The sequence below is a fragment of the Colletotrichum abscissum genome (genome assembly GCF_030869225.1).
Source record: "Colletotrichum abscissum strain IMI 504890 chromosome Unknown Scaffold_4.1, whole genome shotgun sequence".
NCBI classification, from domain to species: Eukaryota; Fungi; Ascomycota; class Sordariomycetes; order Glomerellales; family Glomerellaceae; genus Colletotrichum; species Colletotrichum abscissum.
In genome coordinates this window covers 719,968-740,663 of record NW_026850320.1, presented here as the reverse complement: position 1 = coordinate 740,663, position 20,696 = coordinate 719,968, and the positions used below count along the sequence as shown (strand labels likewise).

General features: G+C 49.5%; 8 protein-coding genes across 8 annotated transcripts; 5 read left to right on the top strand and 3 right to left on the bottom strand.

Moving 5' to 3' along the window:
* Window positions 1-1,240: 1,240 nt before the first annotated feature.
* On the top strand, window positions 1,241-3,079 carry CABS01_02186 (uncharacterized protein; the record flags this gene model as incomplete). The annotated part of the gene is made up of 4 exons (XM_060535564.1): window positions 1,241-1,437; window positions 1,501-1,656; window positions 1,709-2,586; window positions 2,640-3,079. The coding sequence occupies 4 exons, from the start codon at window positions 1,241-1,243 to the stop codon at window positions 3,077-3,079; spliced, it is 1,671 nt and encodes a 556-aa protein (XP_060395869.1).
* Window positions 3,080-3,535: 456 nt separating this feature from the next.
* On the top strand, window positions 3,536-5,490 carry CABS01_02185 (uncharacterized protein; the record flags this gene model as incomplete). The annotated part of the gene is made up of 6 exons (XM_060535563.1): window positions 3,536-3,811; window positions 3,866-3,954; window positions 4,036-4,180; window positions 4,249-4,312; window positions 4,387-5,251; window positions 5,313-5,490. The coding sequence occupies 6 exons, from the start codon at window positions 3,536-3,538 to the stop codon at window positions 5,488-5,490; spliced, it is 1,617 nt and encodes a 538-aa protein (XP_060395868.1).
* Window positions 5,491-5,718: 228 nt separating this feature from the next.
* CABS01_02184 (major facilitator superfamily transporter) lies at window positions 5,719-7,313 on the bottom strand (the record flags this gene model as incomplete). The annotated part of the gene is made up of 3 exons (XM_060535562.1): window positions 5,719-6,920; window positions 6,977-7,057; window positions 7,127-7,313. 3 exons carry the CDS (start codon window positions 7,311-7,313, stop codon window positions 5,719-5,721), a joined length of 1,470 nt encoding a protein of 489 aa, XP_060395867.1.
* Window positions 7,314-8,280: 967 nt separating this feature from the next.
* CABS01_02183 (fungal specific transcription factor domain-containing protein) lies at window positions 8,281-10,221 on the top strand (the record flags this gene model as incomplete). Its single annotated transcript, XM_060535561.1, has 1 exon — window positions 8,281-10,221. The coding sequence occupies one exon, from the start codon at window positions 8,281-8,283 to the stop codon at window positions 10,219-10,221; it is 1,941 nt and encodes a 646-aa protein (XP_060395866.1).
* Window positions 10,222-10,652: 431 nt separating this feature from the next.
* On the bottom strand, window positions 10,653-11,085 carry CABS01_02182 (uncharacterized protein; the record flags this gene model as incomplete). Its single annotated transcript, XM_060535560.1, has 3 exons — window positions 10,653-10,679; window positions 10,740-10,799; window positions 10,921-11,085. The coding sequence occupies 3 exons, from the start codon at window positions 11,083-11,085 to the stop codon at window positions 10,653-10,655; spliced, it is 252 nt and encodes an 83-aa protein (XP_060395865.1).
* Window positions 11,086-12,244: 1,159 nt separating this feature from the next.
* Window positions 12,245-13,323, bottom strand: CABS01_02181 (fumarylacetoacetate hydrolase; the record flags this gene model as incomplete). The annotated part of the gene is made up of 3 exons (XM_060535559.1): window positions 12,245-13,116; window positions 13,172-13,253; window positions 13,312-13,323. The coding sequence occupies 3 exons, from the start codon at window positions 13,321-13,323 to the stop codon at window positions 12,245-12,247; spliced, it is 966 nt and encodes a 321-aa protein (XP_060395864.1).
* Window positions 13,324-16,773: 3,450 nt separating this feature from the next.
* CABS01_02180 (fungal specific transcription factor) lies at window positions 16,774-18,791 on the top strand (the record flags this gene model as incomplete). Its single annotated transcript, XM_060535558.1, has 4 exons — window positions 16,774-16,812; window positions 16,896-17,026; window positions 17,091-18,386; window positions 18,443-18,791. 4 exons carry the CDS (start codon window positions 16,774-16,776, stop codon window positions 18,789-18,791), a joined length of 1,815 nt encoding a protein of 604 aa, XP_060395863.1.
* Window positions 18,792-19,302: 511 nt separating this feature from the next.
* On the top strand, window positions 19,303-20,394 carry CABS01_02179 (uncharacterized protein; the record flags this gene model as incomplete). Its single annotated transcript, XM_060535557.1, has 2 exons — window positions 19,303-19,394; window positions 19,473-20,394. 2 exons carry the CDS (start codon window positions 19,303-19,305, stop codon window positions 20,392-20,394), a joined length of 1,014 nt encoding a protein of 337 aa, XP_060395862.1.
* Window positions 20,395-20,696: the final 302 nt, after the last annotated feature.

Below are 20,696 nucleotides of genomic sequence, written 5' to 3'. Positions count from 1 at the left end.
CAGAGACAGTTAGACTGCGATTCATTTAGTTCTTTATCAGCTTATCAGATCATGGCGGATCCCGTGAGTCCGCCGAGCACCGGGAGCATGGCTCGGAGATGCTGCTTCGGAGCACTTGAATGCTGAGAATACTATGGACGAGTGAGTAAGAAACCCGCTTCAAGACTTTTCTAATACTCACTATTAGAACTTCCCAATCATCTACTGAATTTTTCGAATGATCAACGACGTAAGCATCTGGTCGCACGCTCCCCAACTTGTTCCCCGTTGCAGAATCTTCCCACCATTTTGTCCGTGATTGTTCAACATCTGTGAAACGAGCAGGGCCTTAACCATGATCTTTGCCTCGTTCCAAGAGTCAACGAGTTCCTGTTGCGAATAATCATACAATAAGAACTTAAAGTGTCTTGCTCAGATTTCTCGTTCGAGACACGAGGAAAAGGTTTCGCAGTTTCGCTAGATAGAATCGTGACTAAGACCGTCTCGCTAAGGTTGCTTAGAACTTAGGAGACTTCAGTGCTGAAGCATCATGAAATCTTGAGACAACAGTCTTGCAATATAGTTGAGGTATCAATCTCAACACCCGGCCAAAGTTCAAGTCAGCCAAGAATACTCTTCAATATCCACAGTCCTGAATCCTGAGCTGTGATTCCGCCCTCGAACCTGAACAGATGATCGTTGTCTCACTAATTAGCACACTTTCTCCAAAAAGTTGAGCAGGCTAACGCCACAAGCTCACCGAGTCCGATGCCGGTAGTCATTCTGACTTCCCTTCGTTGCGTTGTTCTCCACTTCGCCTGCCATCAGGAGGTGTTTGCTCACCGTGAGAAATCTGCAGCATTCCACACCCCTGTCGTCTGGGTTTTCACCGTCGAGGCTTTTCTCACCGTGAGAGAACGCTCGATGTTAACTACCCTGCAGCTTTGGGGTAACCCAGCTTAAAGATGGGATTTTGTCAGCTGTCAGTGTTCAGACTGGGACTTCCCAAGCTGTCTTACATAGAACGGCCAGCTGGCCAGCTCACGTGTCAAAACATTTGTCTCTCAAGCGACCGCGTGGCATACTGTGTGTGGGCCCTCCGAAAATCTCTTTGGTGGATGATCTTATCAATCTTATCAATCTTTCCCCATGTTCATCTTATCAATCAGCGCACATCTCCCGTTTCGTGACTCGATGTGCCTGCGCGTTCGTTCTACCTCGGTCTCACACATCCGTCTCCTTAACCATCCTCACCAACAAGATGGTGCAAGCATTCAAGAGCCCAAAGCAGAAAGCTAACGAGGATACTTTGCATTTCTACGTCGCGTTTCTTTTTGGTCTCGTGTTTTTGACCTTCGTAGCCTATTGGCTGCGCGAGGCTTCCAACAAGAACCCATGTTCTAAATCAGCTCAGGGGCTGAAGGGTCCTGGACGCCGGGCATGCGTTAACTTCTTCCGGTATGTGGGAACACGCCTTGTCGGCCCAACACTTAGATGCTATCATGCTAATGAGGCCCTCAGAAAGTTGGAAAGACGTGTGGATTGGGGATGGTTTGGAAGGCCCTCTTTCGGGTTCATCGCGATGGTTGGAGTCTACATCGTCGTCAACGTCACTTTATGCTCAACCAACATCGTTATGAGGCGCCTTCTTAATCATTGGGCATCTAGATTTGGATGGTAACTCTCTTTCACACTCTTCAAGTCTTTTCGCATCGACTAAATGTTCCAGGATGTGTGCCGCAAACATGACGCTGTGCATCTTTTTCGGAATGAAGAATACACCCTTGACTCAAATGGTGGGAGTATCACATGCACAGCTCAACATTCTACACCGCATCGTGGGATATACTGCCGTTCTGTTGCTAGCTCTGCACGCCATCTTCTACACGATACACTTCCATCGCTATGGCAAGCTGGCTAGCTTGCTGAAACCCGAAGACTTGGCTGGTATCGGCGCCGCGATCGGAATGATCATTCTGTTCCTCGGCATCCTGAGACACAGGAACTACGAACTTTTCTACATTAGTCACATTGCTGGCTTCGCGGCCGCCGTCATCTTGACGGGGCTGCATCGACCAAACTGGGCAAAAAGAATACCAGCTTTGATGAGCTTTGCGTTCGGACTTTGGCTACTAGATCGTACCATCAGAGCCTCCAGGATGCTTTACAATCTCGTCAACAACTCTGTCGCCTTCTATCCGCTCCCGGATGGAGGCACGCGCCTGCTTCTCAAAAGGCCAGGCCTCCAAGCTGCCTCACCCGGGACTCATATCTTCCTGTGGATCCCGCGGGTCCATATCTATGAGAATCATCCCTTCACAATCGTGAACAATGGACCCTCTGGCTTGGAGATTGTGATGAAATCTCACCAGGGTTTTACCAAAGCTGTCAGCAAATTTGCTACATGCCATCCTCGTTCTACGGCGTGGGCATCGGTCGACGGGCCCTACGGTGTATGTCCCAACATGGACAACTACGACAAATTGATCTTTATCGCTGGTGGGAGTGGAGCGGCTTTCACGTTTGGCCTCATGAATCGGATCCTTGGACAGTCTGAAAGACCTAAGCTTCAGTCCGTCGAGTTTGTGTGGACTGTCAGACGTACAGGTGAGTTGTATTGCATACTCTTCTTTCGGTGCGTTTCCCTAACGCGGCGATAGATCATCTGAAGTGGTTCTCCGAGCATCTCAGTAACCTCATGAAGATGGGACCGGCTGTCAGAGTATCACTCTTTGTCACAAACGAAGAGGCAACATCAAGCTCAATAGCCCCGCCATACGATATCGCTCACGATGTCGAAAGTCAGCTACTTTCTGGAAACAGAACCCCGGGTTATGGAGCCGTATCGAGCTCCGACGATACAAGTAGTCTGCTTGCCCGAACAAACGGCCATGAAGTCGAGCAGGCTTATAACCTCCATTTTAGAAGGATGGATATAGAGTCGGTTATCAGTGATGCCATGCAGTTTGTTGAGAGTCGCCAAAGAGTTTTGATGGCCACTTGCGGCCCAGAATCGCTGATGGAAGCTGTAAGGGATTCGGCGGAAAGTTGGCGGAAGAGGCGAGACCTTCGAATAGACGTACACTCTGAAGACTTTTAGACGGGGAACTAGAGATATCAAGCTAGAGCTCAAATCACGAGCGATAAATTACAAGTTTCTTTTACTTCCATACAAGACGCTATTACTTGCCAAAAAAGTGACATGGCAAATCTCACGAGGGGTAAATGAGGCATCCGTCCCAGGGAACCCAAAGCCCCTGCTGTCAGCCGGCACGATGCCACCCAAGATGCGCCCACTTGTCTAAAAGCCGCCCATGCCCATCATAAATGGGTCGCGTTGGGGCGCTTGCATTAGTGCACTTCGCTAGGATTTCAAGGTGTGTGGAGCCAAACCGACGCCGAGCCACGGTCTGGGCGGTTTATCTGATGTACGAACAAAGATTGATAAAACTTGATCCTCCTGCGCCTCCTCGGCGGTAAACTTTGGCCCTTTTCATGCTCGAAAATCTCGTCTTTTACCTATTATCTCCTAAGCCACTTGTAGCTGCGCTCCGCAATGGTCTCTAAGGATCCAATCGAGCGGTCTCTGCCCGTTGCGAATGGCGATGACAACGCCTCCCCAACACGATCCGAGACCGACGAGAAGGGCATCGCAGACGCTACGACTTATCCTTCTGATGATGCTGAATCAATCAGAGACTTCCCATGGACGTGGAAGGCTACCGCTCTCATCTGTGGTGTTGCCCTCTCCTGGGGCTCGTCTTTCTCCGAGAACACCCTTGGCCCTCTCAAGAGCACTTTGATCAAGTATCTGAATATCAACAACTCTCAGGTAAGGTTTGGAAGTGAGGTCTTACAGAGAAAGACCTTTACTGACTATTTCTAGTACGGAGCTATTTCCTCGGCCACATCGCTCGTGAACACCGTTCTTCCGATTCTTGGGGGTTACGGGCTCGACCACTATGGTGTCGAATGGTAAGCTCTTGTCAAAGTTTTCATTCTATTAGAGGAAAACAAACAGCATAAGGCCTTTATTTGCTAACATGATATCAATAGGGGTTCTTTGGCGTGCTCAGTAGCAATTTTCATCGGCGCGGTGATATCAGCGGCTGGCTCCAATCAGGATTCATTTGCTCTAGTAGTCGCTGGCCGAGTAATCATGGGTTTTGGCAGCACTGTTATCGAGACATGCACATCTAAGGTCGGTTTTTCTTGAGTGCTATGACGTTGTCAAACTTCAATCAACAACCTGGCTAACGACGGTTGAAGATCTTGGCCCATTGGTTCCAGCATAAGGGACTCGGTTTGGTGTACGGCTTAGATCTGTCGATCGGTACGTTTCTGCTATTACATGTACACGACAAGATGCTTCAGAGATACAGATACTGATGTTTGGTCTGGATTTAGGAAAACTCATCGTCCTCATTGCGAAAGCCACCGCGGTCCCTATGCGAGATGCTACTTCATTCTGGGGCTGGGCGCTCTGGATCCCCGCCATCGTTTGTTTCGCCAACCTTTTGCAAAACATCTTCTACGTCTGGTGGGTCTGGACACGTCCAGCCTGGACTCGTATGCCCACAGGCCAGGAACGAGCCATGGAGATCACTCGCCGTGAACGTCTGCAGGCTGGTAACACCGAAGTTGCGACTACCAACACCAGCAAGAGTACCCGCACATTGCGAGCTCTTCCTGACTGGAGCTCCCTCCTCCGCGTCCCTCGCTTCTTCTGGCTCGTTGCCTGCACACAAATTCTCCAAGCTGGTGTGGTAGGCGGGTTCAACGGTCTCAATGCCGACATCATTACTGAGACTCGAGGTTCCACCGCTCAGCTTGCTGGATACACATCCGCAGTGCAACAGGTCATCCCTGTCATCTGCGCACCATTGATCGGCTCTTACTTTGACTTCTTCGGTCACCGAATGGTGTTTGTCAGTGTCACATCTGCCATTTGGATTCTGGTTTATTGCCTCATTGGATACACACAGACGAATGCTCTTGGCTCCATGGTCATCGCATCTGTGGCTTCGACAATGAATGCACTTCCCTTCTTGGCATCGATTCCCCTCATCGTCCCTGACCAGCTCGAACTTGGACTCGTATTCGGAATCTGGAAGGTTTTCAATAATGCTGGAAGCGTCATCGTGGACATGATTGCCGGAAGACTGCAAGACATAACCCCTGGAGGCACATATGAGCGTGTCATCGCCTTCTTTGTGGCTGTCAAGGGTCTGGAGTTTTGTCTCGGCCTGTTCTACGGGATCTTGGACCGAAAGTAAGTTGAGGTTGCTGAAACATGATATGCACTCGTTTGGTTTACTAATATCCATGCCTAGGTATCTTTCGGGAATTCTTAGCATCAATAACAAGAAGCGGATGGGACTTGAGAAAGAGGGCAAGCTTGAGGACTGCGTTGGACGCAAGCCATCTAAGGTATACACGGCAGTAGGCATTAGTCTGGTCTGCTCGCTGATTATCATCGCCTGGGTGCTGTTCATTAAATATTCCATTTGATGTTTTTGCATTGAGATAATGTCAAAATTGACAGAATTTAGCTTTACATATTGCTGGACAAGCTACTGCATCACATTTAGGGCAGCAGAATGAGACACAAGCTCTTTTTCCGCAACAGAGGACGTAATCTAAGGTGCTTACAAATATGCAGACATGTATTTAGCTATGTAAGGTGATAAGGAAGTATCATGATGAGACTTTTGGCCGCTGGAGAAAATTCCCAATGCCTCAAAGCGTGTATCGGAAGTCGGGATGCCTATCACCCTTCTTTCCTTGGTCAATCTCTCGTGACCTCTCATCGATACTCATGTTCTCCCTCTTCTTGTTGATTCTGTTCAGCAGATTCCACATGGTAAAGTAGCCAACCGACGCAATCGTAATGGTGCAGATAGAGACCGCATGACCAATCGTGTATCTTCCGTCCGAAGTAGTGATGCGGTAGATCTGTCCAGCCATGATACCAGCGCTGTTTCCGATGGTTTGTTGTAGGCCAATCGCTGTGGCACGCTTGAAGTATCCAGCGTTGCTGTTCGAAATCCACGTGACGTTGAGGCCGACAACACAGTAGATACCCGTTGCCGTGACGAAAGTCGCAAAGTAGAGGACCGAAGTTGACTTCATGTTTACACCAAGCATCAGAGCGTAGCCTGTGGCGGTGATCAAAGCCATAGGAACCATGAAAAGAGCACGCTTGTTGATCTTGTCCGAGATGTAAGCAATAGTGAGGTAGACTGCCGATGCCCAGATGTAGACCGGCACAGTCAGGAGCTGGGTCTTGATGCTGCTGTATCCAAACCCGCGGATGATGACTGGCAAGAAAGTTCCGAAGCCGAAAGAGCAGGTGTTCGCGCAGAATTGGCAGCCAGCTGACAGCCAAACCTTGGGATCTTTGAATGCGAGTTTGACTTCTTGTTTGTCGAACGATTCCGACTCACCCTGGTAGACCCTGGACTGCTCAGCACGGATGCGCATCAGCGCCTTGTCATCTTCGGTAAGCCATCTGGCCGACTCGAAGCTGTCAGGAAGGAGAAGAATGAAGGCCAAGCCAACCGCCACGGAGATGACACCTTCAATAAGAAAAAGCCATCTCCATCCAGCCAAGCCGCTCGCACCGTGCAAGCTTGTCAGCCCGTAGGCCAAAAGACCGCCAAAGGCACCAGACAACGCAGACGCAACGAAAAGGTATGAAATTCTTCGAGCTTGCTCCTCGCGCTTGTAGTATGTGCTAAGGTAGAGCGTCAGGCACGGGAAAAGACCACTCTCAAAGACACCAATGAGGAGACGAGTTGCGAGAAGACCGGCATAGTTGGTGACAAAGGCCGAACCGATAACTGTTGCGCTCCAGGACAGGATGAAGAATGGGATAAGTCGACTCGGCCGTGCTCTCTTGAGAATTAGGGATGCCGGGATTTCGAAGGTGATGTAAGTTACTGAAGTCCGTGTGAGCTAGTGTTATTCGTTTGTAGAACAGGGTGTGTCATCCTACCATAGAACACAGTGACAGCGACATTCAGCTTGTTGCCCGTGAGGCTTAAGTCCTCTGTCATGCCTGCAATTGCGGCGTTGCCTATATGTAGATCCGGACCCAATTAGATTTGGTTGATTAGAGTAAACCTTTGAGTTGAGACTTGCGTACCGATATTGCTGCGATCGAGGTAAGCGACTAAGAAAGCAATGATCATCATTGGTGAGAGCCATGCGTCCAATTTCCTTAGAAGACGCTTTTCCGCAGCCGGGTCGATCGTGAGGTCGGAGCTCGCGGCTGCCGAATGGGGCTCGATATCACCATCTTTGGCGTCCATTGGCATCTTTTCCGAAGACATTGTTCTATGTCCGGCGGTTGTTGAACGTCTAAGTTGATCAAGCGAATTGAAGCAATTATGTTGCGACTCTGTATAGAGCTGACGACATGTCCATATGACTAGACATGGTATCCCTCAAAGGGCATATATCTACCTTATGCGAAAGATGCATCACAAAGGCACGGTGAGGTCACTGCATTCGCCTATCAAGCAAAGTCGGCTTTTGACCGACGCACATGGCTAGCCATCGGGAAATTGGCAAGCTTATCGTCGCATCGAAAGACCATCCTGGTGGTCTAGCGGGGGCAAAGCCGGGGAACGTAGGATTCTTATCTCTTAGTCCGCGAATAGCCTAGAAGCGCCGAGCTTTTCCTTTCGGCAAAATGTGGAGAGACTGATAGCCAAGTCTCTTTTGCGACTCGAATACCCCGACATCGCCCTCTGGTCCGTACAAAAGAAACCCATTTACCGATCTTGCAAGCACGCGACAATACTTCGGCAGACAGTCCGAGCATCTTCTCAATGGATACCCCAACGCCCAGGACGACTAATCCGAAAAGTCCGATTATTCGCAAGAGGAAGAGAGGTAGGCATGCGGTTGCGTGCGAGTCGTGTCATCGGCGCAAGCAGAGAGTGAGTGAGCTTGCAGTCTCAATTCATCTTGGCACGATACGATGGTCTCATCGAAGCCATCTCTTCATTTCCTGACAGCCTACATGAAGCACCATTACGCTGAGATTCCATTTTGAGTAGTCTTGCTGCAAACATAATTGACGGCGCCAATGCTGAACTCAGTTTGACGACGGCTTGCAGGGCTTCCTCAGATTCTAAACCAAATTCTATCATCTCACTAACTTCACCTCATCAGTGCAATGGTTCGCGACCATGTTTCAATTGTGAAAGGCGAGGAGTCGGTTCGTCGTGCTCCTATAGTCACTTAGTCGAAGACGATGGCCCGAGAGTGTCTCAAGGCCACCGCGATCCTCTCATGACTTCGCCGAACGCCAACTTGGCGACCCCAGTCTCACCTCCTTCCACGAACGCAATCCCTGCACGAGATGCTGAGCAACCTGATAGCTCCTCGAATTCCAGGACCTTCCCATCAAGATCTTCGAGTCGCGGCGGAGGGCGGCAAGGCGAGAGTGGCAGCCAAGATCAGTCCTCAGAAAACCTCGTCGGCAATCTCTTCAAAAGCCGCGATGCGCCATCCTTCTTCGGCTCTTCATATTTCGGCCCTCAAGCCGCCGCAAAAATCATTCAAGCGCCGGCTCCAGAGCTATCAAGTGGTCTCAGCTCAAAACCCCAGGCGGGATCAACTCATTCATTCAGAGAAGAGAATGGCCCCTTCTCTCAGATTTGGGATCTCCTCGGACTGCTACCGCGCAAGAAGTCCACAGTCGATAGGCTGACGGAATGCTTTCTTAACGAGCTCAACTGGGCGATTGACGCGGTTCAGCCAACCTCCTTCAAAGCCAAGTACGAAAACTTTTGGTCTCGCAAGTTCGGCTTTGATGACTTTGCCACGATCGATCTTCGCTGGCTGGCCTTGCTGTTCATTGTTTTGGCCTATGGGGTGTTGTTGGATTGCCCAAGGCCGCGGAACAGGGAGGTTCAGCGTGAGGTCTATGACACATCACAGCGGTTCTACTGGGCTGCTCGGAGAGCCATTGTGATTGCCCCGACTTTCTATGGCGAGTCAACGGATCTCGTGCGAGCTGGTGTTCTGGTCACTCGGTATCTCATTTACACCCGTCGTGTACCGGAGTCGTGGCTCACAACGAGTTTCGCTATGCGGATGGCTCAAGCGCAGGGCATGCATATCGATGGTGAACGGTGGAGACTTCCCAAGAAAGAAACAGAGACCAGGCGACGACTATGGAGTAATCTCTACATGCTCGATAAAACCATAGCACTAGCTCTCGGCCGGCCGTTTGCTATTGTTGATCAACAGTGTCTTGTTAAACAGGCTTCCAATGTCTGGCTAGACGACCTAGATGACGAGGAGGCTGCCTCAGTCCCAGAAGCACCCCTTTCTGAGCCAACCGCGAGCGTCTTCAGCCGGCTCGCTCACGAACTCGCCGTGGTCGTAGGCAAGATTCAAGAGCGATGTTTCGGTCTATTCACAGTTTCATATGAGACTGTTCTCACGCTTGACAAAGAGATCGATACCTGGAGAGGCAGGCTACCACCGTATTTCGAGTTGGAGGACCCGGACATCTCCAAAGACGACCGTCTCCCTTTCCTCCCCTGGCAGAGATTACATCTGCACAGCATGTACCATTTCACAAGAGTCACACTACATCGACCGTTCCTTCTCCGCCAATCCATCACAAATCGGTACAGACACAGTCACGACGTATGTATAGCTTCCGCCTGCGCAGACCTTGACATGGGTCTCAGAATGTTCAATCAACCTCTGAACGACCGCTTGAAGTGGAGTCTGGGACCACATAACCTCTTCAATAGTGCTCTTGTTCTGGGCATCATAGCTGTCCGTGACCCTCACTCTCGACGTTCTCAGGCCATCCTCGAGGACTTATCTGCATACTGCGAGATGCAGAGAAATGACGTCTGGCTCAATGAGTTTGCCCTCGCTGAAGTCAAAATAGTTGAGCTCTGTGTCAAAAAGGCAAGGCAATCTCACCCGCCACCAGCCAACACCCTAGTACCGCTAGCTCTGGCTTCAGCCTCACCTAGCAGGCGCTTCTCTCAGCCCGTTGGCCAACCGCCAGTAATGGAGACACAACCTCAGTTGCCAGTTGAAAGTCCCGACTTTGATCCTCTGATGGCTGGTCTGGGACTTCCTTACAGCACGACAAGCGCGCAGATGACGTGGGATGATCCTGGATTCTTTCTTCCCGAGAGCGGAGACCTATCGCAATGGGAGCATGTTATCAACACTCTTATGCATGATCATGCAAGCATGTGATCTCAGCATGAGTTATAGAGTGGCAATTTGAAAATTATGAGGAAGTCGCGAATTTAGGTCTACATTCAAGCCAGTGCAAAACTTATAGACAGGCATTTCCAGTACTAGATATAACATAGCATTATCTCAAATGTTTTTACCATTAAGTATAAAGTATCCGCTGTTGAGACTAAGTAAAATGAAATAACAGATGAAGCCTAGCTTTCCGGTCTTAATTCGGAAGGTCGTGAGCAGACTTTTACGAAATTTAGTTGAGACACCTAATCTTCTACGACCGCTCAAGTCGGGCTGCTAGAACGTTCGCCCGAACTATGACAATAGAAAGAGAATATTGAAGTTTCATAAGTATAATTGGTTTTGCTTTCTAAATACTTCGGTATCTACACTCGCTTTTGCCGCTGTCATAAGTACAGTAACTTTTCCCAATTTCCTTACGCAGCGGGGCACCTGTCTCCGTTCTGGGGTAGTCAATTAGTATATGAAGGTTTTTTTTTGGAAAAAGCTTCATGTAGACTTACCTCCGAAATGTCACCCGGCGCAATGCACTTGCAGCCATCCTTGTTGTAGCGGACGCAGCACTGTCGATACAGTTAGTGACTTGTCTCAAACGGACCAATTCATCTACAAGACCACTCCTGGCCTCGAAGTGGCTTTCGTGAACAGTGAACATTTCGGTTGGCGATTAGCAGTGTGACTTACCCAGGCACCGGCGCAAGCGGCTCCAACACCACCGCAGTTGCTCTTAATGCACTCCATACGGACGTCAAATACGCTGTTGCTGCTAGTGCGCTCAGCGGCAACGCTGGCCATAGCCAGGGGAGCGGTGGCGAGGAGGATCAGCTGGGTGATGGTAGAGAACTGCATGATGGCGACTAGGCTGTTTAGTTGCTGAGAGAACTGGATGGTTGATTGACTTGTTGGGCAAAGATTGAGTATTTGACTGGTTGATTGACTGTTGACGAGGAATTTCATCTGCCATGATTACTGATTCTAGCTCGGTATTTGTACTTCTGATATGGGAAAATACGGCATTATTGCCATCCGGCGTCCGGCATTGCCTTCTCCGGTCGTTGCGGTGGGCATAATTCTTCTTACCCCGGAGGCTAACGACAATTAATCTCATTCAAAAACTGATGCTGTGTTTAATTACTTTGACTTTGTTTTGCAGTCCACAACGCGCTCTGTCCAAGTATCGGTGTCGGTTTCGGTTAGTTACGAGTCAGCGCAGTAAGTATTACTTGCACAATAAACCGACCTGTCTTTGTGCGTACCTTACTCGTAGCTAGCAAAGCTCCTTTAAGCTTTCCATACGGATACAATTTCCTACCAGGATAGCCAGGGCAAGATTTCGCGGTTACGTAGCATAATTAAATTGAGTCTTGGGCCACTTTCCAAGGGCGCGACCCGCCAACCTAAGATACTCGTATTCCATTTCTGCCAAAGTTGAAGCTAACGAGCTGAAAGCTTCTCTATCAGAGAAATGATCGACACACAACTATTTCCTATTTGTTGAGCATCCAATGCAGTCAAATGGAGATGGCAACATCATCACAACTCGTTGCACAATTCATCGCCTTTAAGCGTACGGAACTTCAATTTCCGTAAAGACCCATTGACGGTATCTGTAGTGAACCTTATCTCATCGGACAGCATAGAAGCCCGTCCGAGACGACTCTTGGCCTTGTAAGGCTTAGGAGCCCCGGATGTCGGAGTCGCCCCGCAAGGCATGTGCATTACGGCTATGCATATCCGCATTATCAGCGGAGAACTAAGTGGTAATTCCGGGGACTTGGAAACTCTAAGTCGTGCAGGACGGAGGGTTTTACAACGATCTCTGTATACTTACCTAAGCGGCATGGCTCTCGGAGTTCGGGACTGAGCAAGATACGTCACAATGCCCCTCAAGTTGACTAGCGATCCCAGAAAGATGGAAATGTCGATGTAACAAAGAGTCCAAGTTGGCAGGTCTAACGGATAAATATGTGATGTCCATTCTGCAGTGGTCTATGAGTGCTTCCTCAGCTTAATGGAGTCCATTGACCTTGACTTCTTTCACCCCATTCACACCGTTCACCACTTTAATTCCATTTGACCCATTCATTTCCTTCTGGGGTTTCTCCTCGTATTCCACCTTATTGACCAAACTGCCTAGGCCGTGGCTCATCACGATGCGAAGGTCATCCCCAGGAGCCAAGAAAACAGGCGGAGTTCTACTCACACCGATCCCGTGAGGAGTCCCCGTCATGATCACAGTCCCGGCCTCCAGTGTCGTGCCTTGAGACAAATACGCCACGAGCTCGGCAATGGGAAAGATCACGTCGTCCCCTCTACCCTCTTGCATCACCTCGCCGTTGAGGACCGTCTTCAGCTCAATGACTGAAGGGTCTGGGAGGCCGCTCGCGCTGACGATACACGGACCCATCGGAGCAAAGCCGTCGAATCCCTTTCCGAAACCCCATTGAGCGCCGGCGAATTGGTGCTTTCGCGCCGTGACGTCGTTGGAGCACGTGTAACCGAGCACGTAGTCCATGGCATCCTCCACGCTGACATTCCTCGCGTCACGGCCGATGATGACAGCTAGCTCAGCTTCGTAGTCCGCTTGAAGGTCTGTTGCTTGATGAGGGATGAGGAGTGGCGCGTTTGACGCGTTGAGGCAGCTTGCGGGTTTGAAGAAGAGAGTTGGATGTTCTGGAAGTTCGAGGTCCATCTCTTTGGCGTGCTTGCGGTAGTTGAGACCAATGCAGCGGATCATGCCGATTTCTTTGCGTGTCAGGGGCGGAAGAAGCTTCTGGACGTTGAGGATCCTTGATGTTGGCTCTGCTGAGGCGTCCAGGGCTGAGATCCCAGTGAAAACCCGCACCGGTACAGGGAGGGATGCAGCCAGCGCAGCTCCAACTTTTGAGAGTGTCAGAGAATATGATTTGACTTGACCAGGAAGAAGAGGTCATACCGTCGACAGTCTCGTCGACTGGTTCGCCGATGTATTCCCTCCAATCATCTTCCGCGATGAATCGCACAAGCCGTTTCCATCTCTGAAGATTGTCAGTTACAAAGACCTACGATGATAATGGTGCTTTGAAGCCCACTTACAGGAGTTATCATCTTGACTGACTAATTCTGAGGCTCAGTTTACGAAGAGATTTGAATTAGTTGATCGTGTTGGATTACAGCCTCAGGTGAATTCGAATGAGCTTGTTTGCGATGAGAGTCGGTATGGCATTGCCTATGAGGCGGATATAAACACCCGCATCCAGAAGACAATCCTCCGACCATTGACCGGATGCTGACTGCATCGAGTGACGTCGGTCATCCTCCGTAGTCGTGGCGCTTTTCCCGATGGCTTCGGGAAATGTGATCGGCCTTTTCTCCAAAACCAAGGCCAGTATCCGCACCGAGATAACGTCGGGATCCTCACCCCGCAAAGCCCACCTTAAGTCGACAAGAGATGGTCCGGTAGATAGATAAAGACTGGTCGATAATTATGTAAAATTCTATAAACAACGTAGGGAGAAACGTGGTTCTGTCCCTATTCTCCAGACACGCGCCCACGCGATGCCGATTCGGCCACTTTGCCGGACCCATCTCCAGTGGGCCAGACTTCTCGGAGGCCCGAACGCTTGGGTTGGTCTTCCTATCTCCATTTTCACGACTGGTAGCTTTTGGCTTTCGAGAGATCCGTCTATCCATACAGGTCCACCACAAGAGTCAGAAAGCTTTGCCTGATTAAGGTAGTTGAAGTTGTGGCATGACTATTCCTCTGAGGCCGCTGAGGCCAAAGTTGTCTGCCACACTAGCTGATGGGCCAGCAAAATTTGCGGCCCTTGAGTGGGTCACACTTTCATCCACGTTCCCACAGCATTGTTAAATTCAAATTGAGCCTCGTCCCTCAACAATCAGAACAAGCACAATAGCTCAGGGGTAGAGCGCTGGGCTCATAACCCAGAGGTCCCTGGATCGAAACCAGGTTGTGCTACGAAAACCTTGCTTTTGAGAGTGTTACCTTTTGCGGCTCCTGTCCTGATCTATGCAGTGTTTTCTTTTGTTCTTTTGTAGGGTGACAAGGACTTGAACGTCTACAAGGGGCACAAAGGACAATGAAACTTTTGCCGAACTTCAGTTGGCTACTCCTTCGAGCCTCCATTGTTCGGCGAAGTGTTCGTTATGAGGTGGGCACACTCTCTTTCACCAGAGTTCAACGCCAAAATGTTATTGATGGACGTCTCCATCATCTTCATTGTACTTATGATATAGGACGACATTCTGGTCAACTTTCATTGTATGCCGAGCCTAACTCGATTCTGTTCACCTTATAACCTTCTGTCAGGACTCTCCCAATGATTTCCGTGGTCGTTGGTGGTAGCAATGTATCATGGACATTCCCACTGATTGCTTGTATCAAAAAGATGGATTCACCAACGCCCACCGACCATTGTGATATTCTCGGCGTCGGGAATGACGCGACACAAGAACACAATGAATACGCGTTTCATGGCCTGGTGGAAAGAGCTCGTCAGTATAGTCAGCATGAAGCATATGACAGAGCGGGAAGACCTCGGAGTGCAAACCTGGCCAGTTCGTCCAGAAACCAAGATTCCAACAGGATGTTAACCCGACATGGACACTTTTCAGTCTATCAAACGCACATCACTGTCAGGCCTCGCCGGTTAAGGGATAGCTTAAGGGGGCATGAGGAGGAGGACCAAGCAACAAAGGAGCAGCTCAGGCATATATAGAGCGTTGGTAGTACACCTCGAGGGAAGGGCAGATTTCAGTAATTCATCTTCTAGGCCCTAACAGCAGTTGGCCTCTATGAGCTTCTTCCCTGTGTCACACACCTATTGACAATCACAACGGCTTACAAAGTTCTCAGTGACCCTTTTCTGTGCGCGCAATACGACAAGTCAAGACAACCCGTAGTCAGGGCCAAGAGCTTGCGTCTCCGCAAGTTTTCAGTGTGGAAAAGACGCACGTCCGACGATGAGTTCCGGAGATCGCAAGTATCAAACAAAAGCTGAAAGAAAAGCTAAAGAAAGGCAAGAAGAAACTTGAAGCTGCTTTGGAGACAGCGGCGCACAAGGCGAAAGAGGCAGAAGTGCGACAGAAATCTCGGTGGCCTGAAGTGCTTGCAACTCCCCAGGAAAAGAGCTTCTACAAGCAGCCGGCAATGTCACAGCCTCAACCTCACCAGCTTCAGAACAAATTCCATGCAGAAGAACGTTCGGAGACCCCGACGATTTATGAAGACGGTTGCAAAACTTCGAAGGGCTATCAAGTTCGAGATCGGGATGCTACTACTGATTTGTACAATGGGGACCCGCATAGCTTTGACGAGGCCGTGGAGCCAAGAGAGTTGAAAACGCGCAATCTGCCCAAAAAGGCGCGACTTGTCCCTCCTGGGCGACAGTCGGGATGCATAAACAACAGACCTCATGGGTGAAAAGGATGGTATCCAACGAACAAGGGCCTTTCAGCACCCGACTGTCCCATTTGCGAGGAATTTGATTCGAAATTTTTCTGTACGAAGTGCAACGCCACGACTTGCATGATGTACAGGCTCGTTTAAACAGCGAGACTTGCGCTGCAATATAGTACTTCCAAAAACTGTGGATGTGCCCCGTAGCCGTACTTAGATTTGCCAAATGCACAGATGTTTAAACCTTTGGCAATTTACATCATGAGCATACTAAGTAAGTAGGATCCGGGAAGCAACTACCTTCTCAATATAGAAGTCACGTCCTTAACGTGACTGATTTGATACGAGTTTCATTGTATGAAGATGGATGAGTAAAAAAACCTGTGCCCCGCATCTCCCTCTAAACAGTCATTGAAGGCAAGGCGAAGGGGTGTGTGCGTGCATGCCCTAAATAGAGTTTCCGAGGAACGGTAAAGTGTAAAGGTTTGAGTTACATTTCAGAGATGTCATCCGAACTCCAAGCAGACGATATTCGGAGCCGCGCAAACGACATCGCGTTCGTCCTTGACTACTAGTCTCAATATAAATCACAGCCCAAACGGTTGTAAACATCTCCACCTTTCAGAGATCAGCCAATCGGCGTTGTGGCAGAGTGGTCTAATGCGCAAGACTAGAAATCTTGTTCCTTCGGGAGCGTCTGTTCGAATCAGGCCAACGTCGTCTTTTGCTTTTGTCTCCTCTGGCTCGTCGATTTTGGTCCTAATTTTAGATGCCTATATCAATCTGCAAGGTTTAGAGCGTTTTGGCATTGCAGCAGGCAGCTTTAAGGAAGAACTTATGTGATTGTTATTCAGGTGCCTGGAGTATTTCGTGCAGAGGATCCTGTTCTTTGACCTTTAACCCTATTGGGATTAGCCCATCCATTTGTAAGCGGGGTCTCATCAGACAACTTCCCCAGTCCCGCCTTCAAGCCACGGCCATAATCTACTTGACTACTTGGCCCCATCTAAGAAGTCATGAAGAGCTCATCACAGCGTGACTGTCGTTACTGAAACATCAGAGTACTCCATCTCATACCGGGTCGAATGACAGAGCCTGGACGAGGACATAGATACGCGTTCTAGCAACTAACAGAGACGATGGAGACATCCAAGCCCAAAAGAGTCAGGAGGAGAAAGGTGAGTGGCTCCAACTCCTAAAACCTACCTAGCCGGGTGAATGCAACCTTCAAAGAAACTGACAATGGACTTGAACCGTACAGGCCTGCGATCTGTGCTATCATAAGAAGATCAAATGTGATGCCAAAGAGCCACGATGTTCCGGTTGCAAGTTATACAACTCAGAGTGCACTTACACAGGCCCGACGAGGGCGACTGCCGTGAAGTCGAATCAGTATGTCTTCACTTCTAAACTCTCTGCAGAGAATTTTGGTCAACTGACGGAGTATTCAAAATAGATCCAAGAAGATCGAGATGCTGGAAGCAAGACTAGCGCAACTGGAGGCCCAAAAACAACCTTCGCCCAAGGCACCCAACCCAGAATTCTTGCTGACATCTTCGGTGCCCGATTCGGCTGCAAGTATCTCTGAAGAGGAGCAGCATCTCTGGGCGACAAATACTGATTCAACACTCAACGAATCACCCGGCTCCTCTACTAACCCAGGCTCAAGCATCTCGGGTCGCGAATCCAGCAAAACACTCCCGCCCTTGCGTCAGATCCTGCCTTCAATAGAAGACTACTTTCAGACCTCGAATCAGGTGCTCCCTCTATTTGAGCGAGAAAGCTTCGTTAAGATGCTGCGAAGTTGGTACGCGTATCCGGCGCACCGTAAATCAGACGTCTGGGCCGCCATCAACGTTGTCTTGGCCCTGGCACACCGGCACTCCTACGCTTCCAGTTACGAAGAGACGCAGAATATGCAGCGATATATCGACAATGTTCAATCCGTCTTGAACAAATTGGTCATCAATGAACCAAGTATGCTGGTCTTGCAGACTTTACTTGGACTGGTACTCGTATTCCACGGCTCAGCGGACCAGGGCCCGGCGTCCATACTGATTGCATCTGCAATTAGGCTTTGCCAGAGCCTTAGACTCCATACAAAGTCTACGGCGCAGGAATTCGAGCCGGCTGAGGCTCTCCAGAGGAGTCGAGTCTTTTGGATCGCCTTCATACTCGACCGCGACCTAGCAATGAGATTGACGCAGCCGCCTATGCATCAGGAGTCAGAGATCGACATAGAGATTCCATCTCTACATCCTCCGGATGATGTAGGTATAATCATGGGGTTCTCTGGCCAAAAGTTCAATTACTTCCGCAGTACTGTTCAGCTCGCCTACATCCAGGGAAAGCTGTATCACATGTGTTTCTCCGTTCGGGCTCTCAAGCTTCCAGACCAACAAAAGAGTCAGAACATGCTTCGCATCCGTGAGATGCTGGAAAATTGGCAAAATTCAATACCTATCGAGTTCCAGCCAGAGCTGGCAGCAGCAACCGTGGCCGCTGAGTACCTTCGGTACATTTGCCTACTTCACTACACCCACCTGCAGCTCATCGCGACAACGCACTACGCCGACTCGCACCATCTCGAGTGGCTTCAAGGGCTGCTCAGCTGTAACAAGGGGAGCACTCCGGCAGCGCGGTCCGACCTGGCAGCACGGCTTCCGAACTGCTGGGACAAGCTGGTAACGGAGGCACGGACTTGCATGCATCTCTATGCTGCAACACCCGAGAATGACTCTGCTCTCACTTGGTATTTGTGGTTTCCTCCTTCACTCCTCACAGCTCTTGCTAACAGTTTCGTTGCAGGCTAGTGTCGTGCGGCTACTTGACAAGTATCATGTTCATCACCGTAAACAACCTGGCCTGTCCAGATAGCCCGTGTCGACTGACGGATCAAAGCAATGTCGAATCGGCATTACTCCTACTCGAGCGTCTCATAAAGGCTACAGACGACGGAAGACTCAAGAGGATCCACAGTGCTTGCAAAGACATCAACGAGAGGGCGCGACTTACCGTGTTGTCAAGTTCATCAGACGAATTCTCACACTTCAATCCTCCCGGGCTTGAATTCGGAGATGAAGACCCTCTTGATGACGGAAGGTGGGGACTAGTCGACAACAACTTTTGGACGATGAACGAGTATGCCTCAAGTTGATTTGACCACTCGAGAGAATGGGGGCACAGGCGTCAGTACGGGTCACAAGAAACAGAAAATAAGGCAGGCTACGGCTGGGAATGGCGCAGAAGAACAGTAACGGGAGCAGCCTTGTATTATTGTCCAAAATGCAGTTGCTCCAGAACAAAGTGTATCTTACAATCTGTTTGTCCGCATTACATACAAGCATACCTGCTGTGTTGTGTGACAATGAAAGCTCCCAAACGAATAATGTGATACATACATCTAAGTGATTCATTGTCCGATTTTCACCCGACTGAAGGTGCCTTCTGGTGCCTGCACTCCCGGTACCTGCCTGCCTTTTTTTCCGTACCTTCCTTCTCAAAAGACCTGACGCTCCCTCCTTCCAAATTCAGGTGGTTTCCTGTAGATTTCCTTATTTTCTGTTCTCTTGGGTTTTCATAAATTGAAAACCTTTTCCTCTCACTAACAGGTCTCTCTTCTCATTTCCTACCGACCACAGTTAATTTCCCCCAAGCTCTCGAGAAAGATGGCCGACTCCGATGCTTTTCACATCGCTGTAGGCATCCCGCTGCCTACAGATGTCGGTGATGAGGACTTTTTCTCACGACCATCGACTCCGTAAGTTCAATCTTCAATATTACGGCACTTTGATGTGGAAATTATATGTTGTTGTTCATTGACCCGTTGTTCTCCTAGTGATTCTGGTGAGCGCGTCACCCTCAAATGCGGCGAAAAAGTCTTCACGTTCAGCAAGTCAAAGCTGGTCAAGGACTCTGACTACTTCAGAGCATGCCTCAACAGCTCCAATTTCGTCGAGGGCAGAACTTCCGTCATAGAGTTCGACGATATCGAGCCAAAGGTTCTCAAGGCTTACCTACGCATCGTCGATATGACGACTACCGGCAACCCATTCGATGAGTTCATAGCTATGACCAAGTGGTGTAGGGAACATGCGCAGGACTTCGTTACCGTGATTGAAGTTTACCGACTTGCCGACCGGTTGCTGAACGAGCCTGTGCGTGTTGAACTGGCCGAGTCTATCCTGACTTACATGCAGCATGAAGCAGTGACGACGGTAAACAAATCATCGCCAGAGGGTATCAAATGGCTATTCAACACATACAAGAACGCATATGACAACTTGGATCCCAACAGACCCGATGAGGCCAATCTCCAGTCTCAGATTGCGGAGGTTTGCTGTCAACAAATCGACATTGACAAAACCTACGCTTTAGCCCGCACAAATACCGAGGGAGAGGCTTTTCTGGAGGCCGTGTTGATGGCCACGACTCAACGTATGGCTACTCTCCTGCAGCAGACCAGATCTCTCGGCATCAAGATGGAACGCCTTGAAGCGGAGAATCAGATGATTATCGAGAATGGATACATGGGAGATTATAACGATCTCATGGAATACTTCTCTTATCACTACCGTGATCGCATGCACGACGGCGATTTTATTTCAATAGGTGATGACGGAGATGGTGACGAGGAAGATGATGAGAACGACGATGAGGACGAGAGCGATGAAGACGACGAGAGCGATGAAGACGACGAGGACAACGAAGATGACGAGGACAGAGATTATGGCGAAGACGGCGTGCGCCGAGATCATTGAGGACAGGGACTACAGCTCATCACTTGAGCATTGAATGGAAGTGAATAGTCGGAAGCAGGAAAAGATCTAGGTTCTCTGTGATTGGGCTATCAACTCGTTTTTTGAACTCAGCACAATAGGACAAGACTTTAAAATACATTCCTCTCATACCCCCGTGAAACACTGCCAAGACTGTGAGGAACTATGGAGGCGACTGGGTACTTACACAAGGATTATTTTCCAGCCTCTTCTTTGGTGTTCACAGCTTTGACCTACGCACTCACTGAGTTTTTGAGAGCTTCAGCGCCTCTGTCGACATGCCC